At 35.6% G+C, this 7,097-nt stretch overlaps 1 protein-coding gene across 1 annotated transcript in view; it reads left to right on the top strand.

Annotated features, from left to right (window-relative positions):
- The first annotated feature begins 603 nt into the window (after positions 1-603).
- The window catches only part of LOC131031127 (uncharacterized), a 59,252-nt gene continuing 52,758 nt past the window's right edge, over positions 604-7,097 (top strand). The window contains exon 1 of the mRNA XM_057962165.2: positions 604-894. Coding sequence (XP_057818148.2) covers positions 604-894 — 291 coding nt within the window. The remainder of the gene's footprint in view (positions 895-7,097) is intronic.

Below are 7,097 nucleotides of genomic sequence, written 5' to 3'. Positions count from 1 at the left end.
GTAATTTTACACTTGGATATTTACAAGAAATTTTTGATGGAAATTGTTGATGAAATACCCATTGATCTCTACAGAAGACTTGAAGCTAGAAGGGTAGCTATTGTTGAACTGGATAAGAAAATAAAAATAGAGAAATTACTTGTAGTTCACCCAGTGAACTCACCTAAAGAAATAGATCAATTAATCAGTGAAGCCAGCCGGACAGTATTCTCAATCGGTCACTAACATGTAGCACTGATGGCAAGAAGAATGAATGAAATTTCAGAAGAGACTGCAAACCAATGAGAAATATTCTTTGTTGAAAAGGAGAAACAGGAAGAACTCAAAAGACCCAAGACTATCAGAGTATATCAAAAGGACAGTGATAACGAGAAAGGTAAGGAAGGTGGACCTCTGAACCTAAAAATAACTGATAACTTACCCCCACCTCTTTTTGATACTCCACTGATAGAATCAGTTGACACACAACTGGCTATAGAGAGTATGGAGACTCCTTTGGAGGATACAAATCCTAAGTCTGAAGTTTTGTATACCATGAATATAGATACACAAGAGGTGAATATTGTGGTAGATAAAGGGACCACTGAGGACAAGAAGAAAGATATGGCTACTGAGCCACCGGCTGCAGATATTGAGGTTGGAGTTAGTGATACTATAAATATAAGCACAGAAAAACCTACTCAGTTAGAGAAATCAGCAGAGGACACCATTCAGAAACCATCTGAAGCACCGATAAATGAAACTAAAAAACAATCAGAGGTGAATACAGAGAAACTGACAATGCATACAAAAACTACATCTAAGAAACCGGTAGTTGAGAGCTCAGAGAAATTCTCTGAGGCACTGGAACAGAAACAGGAACACCAACAGGTTGAGAAAAAGGTTGAGACACAGGTTGAGAAACAAGCTGAGATTCAAACAGAGACAATGCCACTAGCAATAGCTAAAAAGCCTAAACCTTTTCTAATAGAAATGCAAACACAAACTAACCTACCAGAGGTCGAGACAAGAAAAGTTACTACTACAATGAATAGCATGGAAATTGTGAAGACAGTTGGGCAAAAATCTGGTGCTTCAATGACAGAATTCAGACCAATGAACATGATAGAGGTATTATTGGATTCTATTAAGAAGATCACTGAATGTAATGCACAAGCCTATAAGGCTATTGATGACACTATTCCTATTGTTAAATTGATAGCACCCAAGTGCATTGTGGATAATAAAGATTCTTTGGGTCAACTAGACACATTGTCTAAATACATCACCGGTAACATTTTGACAGTTGATCGAATAAATGAGGAGACATTCAGAGAGAGAATGATTAAGGAGAAATGCAAATTCTTTGAGGAATTAGTGAAGAAGAATAAGGAGAAAATAGAAACCTTATTACCTATACTAGGAGAAACAATTTTGGATTTCAAGAAACTATACAGAGATACTTGCAAACTAATATTTTGACAAAGAACATAGATTTAGAGATCAGCAAAGCTCAAGAAGACATTAACAATATTGCTGACAATTTAATAGGATCATCAGATTCATTTTTGGAAATTGATAAGAACATTACAGATCTTGAAGAGAAAATTGAGAAGTTGGAAAAAGACAAAGAAAAGATAAAGGATAAGGCAAAGAACTTAAAATGCAAACTTAGTCCCAAATTTCACTACCTCATCTCTTTGAGCAAAGAGATCTCAGAGGAACTTGTTCAAGGACCTAAAGACACTAGAAGAGAAAATGCACATACTCGCCGGTACAGTTTAGAGAACACAAGCAGCACTAACAGATAGCAAAAGATTCAATGACAGTTTAAATTTGGTTTTGGCAAACCTTTTTTAGATTGTAACCCACCGGTTACAAGGATCTAGGTAGGAACCACACTCCACTAATAGTGAATGACAACCTTTGTCATTGATGTCAAAGGGGGAGTAGTGAGATGAGAAAAATGATTGAGACAAAGACATCATCAGCTCAGGGGGAGCATACATTTTTGACAACACTATTTTGGTAAGACAATTTTGGAAGATTCTTTTTGGACAACATTTTTGGACACTTTTGGATTTTTCTCATGAGTGTTGCCATCAATGCCAAAGGGGGAGATTGTTAGAAAATTCACACTCCAATGAGAAAGTGTAGGTGATTGAAGGTATTGTCATTGATGGCAACCTTGCAATCCTATGATACCGGCAGACACCGACACTGGTAGACTCAACACCAACACACAGATCACCGACACCAAAAAGATTGATCACTGACACCATGGCTGACAAGAATTTTGTTTAAATATATTTTGTATTTAATTATAAAATATTTTGTAGGATGACTTGGTGGATTGTAACATGACTCATATATGTATGAGATCATTGTAGATCATTTAGGAAATGATAGAAGATGAAGGATTAATACAGACCTAATATGTGAATTGTAAGGCAGATATTGGATAAGGGTTTATGTATATTGCAGAGCTTAAACTGGTACTAAATCTAGCATAGTAGATGCTGATCTAAAGTAGTACAAGACATTGGATTTGTATAATCCATTTTGTAAGTCAGTGTGACTTCCTTTTGTAATTGAGCAGTGAACTCTAGGAACTTGGCCTTCCTGCATTTGCAGGCCCCTATTGTAAATAGTAATATTCTCTTATTGGCCAGTCAGCAAATATTGTGGGTCAAAAATCCCATTGAGGTTTTTCCCACATTGGGTTTACTCATTAAAAATATTGTGTTATGATGTGTCTCTTATGTTGTGGTTATTGCTCTTATTTACTGCATTATTTTTGGTTTATTGGTACATAGTTTTTATATGCTTTTCATGCTATAAGTTAAGAAAATTATTATACCGGTCAGATACTGATTCACCTCCCCCCCCCCTCTCAGTATCTTTCGGAATCCTAACACATTTTGTGTTGACTTGAATTTCATCCTCGGAATGTTACCTGCAATAAGTTAGTTTCACAAAATACAAATGGAAATACTACAGGAAATCCAAACTCAACCAATGAAACTGCATGAAATATATATGAAATAAAATATTAATATTACTTTCATGGCTTATGTCTCATTGTGTCCTAACTCCACTGTTCTTGGTTGCAGATGGTGTGCTCTCAGACAATGCACTGATGGCTTCCAGGATGGCATATGAAGAATGGATTGATAACTTGTAGTTAACTGATACTATGATATGCAAATACTACATGATTATGCTAAATAATATTATTTGCTATTTGCTATTTTCTATTTTCTTCAAAAAATCATGGATGCATATGATTGATTTGAAGAATAACTCTCTCTCAACTAAAGCTCTTGATTTTATAGACTTTGAGAGGATTAGATGATGTGGCTTAGATCAACGGTCCTGATCAGATTTGCAGATTTGAATGGCTGTGAGAAAAGGTGAAGGTTGAGAGAAAGGGGGAAGGAGAAGACAAGTTTCACTCATCTCACCTTGACTGGGTTGTTGACTGAGGGAATCTAGGGATGGTTGGAGGAAATTTAGGCATGATAGGACAAGTGGACTCAAGTCCTTCCTAATATGTAGAGGGTGTTGGAGAGAATATAGGAAATGGTTATGAAATATGTGTACGTACACAACATTCATTAAGTTTGGAAGTTGGAGATAAATGATGAATTAATATTTAAGAAATATTAATTTCCTTAGCCACATGTTTGATGAGTTGGCAAAGGGAAGATGAAGTGGAGATGGAAGGTGAGTTGGAAAAGGGATTAAATAATTTTGAGAATTATTTAATAATTGAGACTATAGGATAGGAGAATAACCATTAAATATCAGATATTTAATTGATTGGAGGAGATAATTAAATATTAGATATTTAATTAATTAGAAGAATAGGATAGATGAATTAATTAAAAAATATTAATTAATAGAAAGACACAAAAATGAATTAAATAAATTAATCTTTTCAAATTATCTATTTAATAGAAGAATAATTATTAAATAAATATAAAGTATTTATTTAATTGCTCATAGCCAATTTTTATGTGTATACATTTTGCCCCTCTTTGAAATGATGTGAAGACAACATTGTTTCAAAGATTAAATCAAGTCTCGATAATGCACCTAATAGAGATAAAAATCCTCATTGTGTGCCCCCTTAAGAGATTGATTGTGAAATTGTCAAAAATTCTTGTTTGAATGATTGATCTCATGATAATTGATAAAAATTTAGTCAATTAAATTCATTTGGAAAAAATAAATTAAATTGCCCCATTGAAATTAATTACTCTTCAAATAGTAAATATAAAATTAACCAAGGCTAATTTTAATTTCATTGTTATCTTTGTCATCTTGTGGAGAAAATATTATTGTTGAGGTGGTGAAATGGTGATTCCTGTGGAGAACCATTGATTTGAGCGTGTGCGGTGATATCAATGACCTATTGAGTATGGGTATCCGGTATGTAACTTATCCTGAGCTTTGTTTTCAAGTTTTCGAGCAACTTTTCATGTTTTTCACTCGTTTTTTGAATTTTCAATTTTTTTGTGATTTTTTCGGTGTTAGGTTAGCACTTTTGCAATATTTTTTAGCACAAATGCAATTAGGATTAGCACAAATGCATAGATTAGTGCATATGCTCTTTCTGTTAGCTCATATGTTAAGAATGTTAGCTCTTATGTGTAGGATAGCGCAAATGTTTCGTTTGTTAGCGCTTTTGCTTAATAAGGTAGCACTTTTGCATGGGTTTGCACATATGCTTGTATATTTATCGCATTTGTTCAAAAGGATAGCGCATATGCACTAGTTTAGTACAAATGCCTTTATATTTAGTGGATTTGTTGTAGTTTAGTGCAAATGCTCAATAGAATAGCACTTTTGCTCAGATTTGATGTTTTTGATAAGTGCAAAGGCTAAAAATCACTTTGATGATTAGATTTAACATGTTTAATATGCATTGATGATGCAATAGGGACTTGATTGAGGGATTTGTGCTTGATAGATTGATATATAGCTTTGATTTTTGTATTGATTGATAAGATTGTTGTGATTACGTGATTGATTGATTTGATTGATCAATAGATTTGATTGATTGTTGATCAATATATTTGATAGATTGTTGATCAATAGATTTGGTAGATTGATAGAGTAGCTCTAAGAAATCAATTTTTGATGCAAGAACTTAGCAGAGTTTTGTTTGAACTCAGTGGTTGATAGAAAACCATGATTGATAGGTTTTAAAATGATTTGATAGTGTAAGTTGCTTCACTTTGATTTGATAGATAAATAGCATAGATTTCTTCAGTTTGATTTGATAGATAGATAGCATAGATTGCTTCAGTTTGATTTGATAGATAGATAATGATTTGATGATTGATTTATTTCTCTTGATAAAATAGGAGAAACTTGATGTTCTCCAGTGTCGGGAGAAATTACCAGCAGTGCGTCATTTAGTTCCAGAGTTGACACAAGTTGAGATTAGATATATAGATGCCTGTGGATTATGCCATTTGCTATATATGCCTGAGATTACGCATAATAGAGGATTGTTGACAGTGTTAGCTGAGAGATGGCACAGTGAGCATAACACTTTCCACCTACCTATGGGAGATGGCACAGTGAGCATAACACTTTCCACCTACCTATGGGTGAGATTAGCATGACTCTTGAAGATGTCTACAGGATTCTGCACATCCTAGTGACTGGCGAGCTAGTGCAGTATGATTTTTAGGATTGGATTGGGACAGAGGCTTGCATAGTCATGTTTACTGATGAGAGAATTGGTAGAGGAGAGATTTGATGGGTTGATATGGTGATGTATTACGAGGCTCTTCCCATTATTCTTGCTAGTCTGATTGGAGGATTTATATGTCTTGATAGGAGATCATGAGGTTTTTCCGTTGGATGGGGGGAGGTTCTCCTGAGTATGATGCATCATTGTACTCAATATGCTTGGGGTGTTTGTATGTTGTCTCATTTATATCACGATCTGCATCAAGTGGTGTATGATGAGACTACGATTTTGTCTACAGGATGCACTTTATTGCAGATCTAGTGTTGGGATCACATTGCTATTATGCAACCTATCCATCACAGAGTTCATGTAGAGAGGTAGCCATATGTGTATTTCTATGTAGGTATCCTTACTCAGCATAAGCTGGGTAAGATGGAGTATTGGTGTTGGGTGCTTGATTCATTGGATAGCATTACTTGGAGCATATGTTGATTGTGAGCCATGGATGGATGATGCACAGACCTTACCATTTATCATGTAGAGTAGATATCTCATTGGTCGGACTCCTTATATTGTTGAGCGACAGTTGATTAGTCGCATTATGAGACAATTTGGTATCATTCAGCCTATGCTTACTAGTGTGACAATATATGCTCGATGGTACAGAAATAGGTGAGATTGGGGAACTTCTTTGTCATTTGAGATTGCTCATGTAGAGTTTGTTGCTACTCCGAGAGTGGCCTATGATATGAGATTGCACATTCTTGATCCTAGGGTTACTACAGATTATGCTCAATACATATTAGCTCATCCATTTCCTTGCATTACTAATCGAGTAGATCCTCCTTCTAGTTTAGGAGATGGTGATGATGATTTAGATGATCTGATTGTTAGGAGATAGAGATGGAGACACGAGCTTAGAGCTTCTCATGAGGTTGGGGGAGGTGGAGATGAGGGTGGGGATGGAGGTGGTGGTGGTAGGAGACCTGGACAGAGGGGAGGTCGACTGAGAGTCCATGGAGGACCATTTGGATCGGTTGGTAGGATTAAGAGAGCACGTCTTATGGGTGGGAGAGATGTTGGATGAATTGGGAGGGAGCATGGTAGGGTAGGTATGAGATCACCGAGAGGGTTGTCATTGACAGGAGGCAGAGTGGTGCAAGGGCACAAGAATAAAATTAATCATTTCCTCTTCAATGAATTTCATGTTTTTGTTTCAAGGTGTTATAAGGGATCTTAGAATCCCATGTTCATGTTTAGTTTTGATAATAAAGTCCTCATAGTCCATTTTTGTAAGGCCTAGTGGCCTAGGGTACTTTATAAACCCTATGGTCAACTATGGTCAAAAGGACTTAGGATGTGTGGATTTAGTGATTCAAGTGTATTCTGGTCTAATTAGGTCCAAAATAAT

The sequence above is a fragment of the Cryptomeria japonica genome, chromosome 7 (genome assembly GCF_030272615.1).
Source record: "Cryptomeria japonica chromosome 7, Sugi_1.0, whole genome shotgun sequence".
In the NCBI taxonomy this organism is placed as follows: domain Eukaryota; kingdom Viridiplantae; phylum Streptophyta; class Pinopsida; order Cupressales; family Cupressaceae; genus Cryptomeria; species Cryptomeria japonica.
This window is presented reverse-complemented; position numbering and strand designations above follow the sequence as displayed.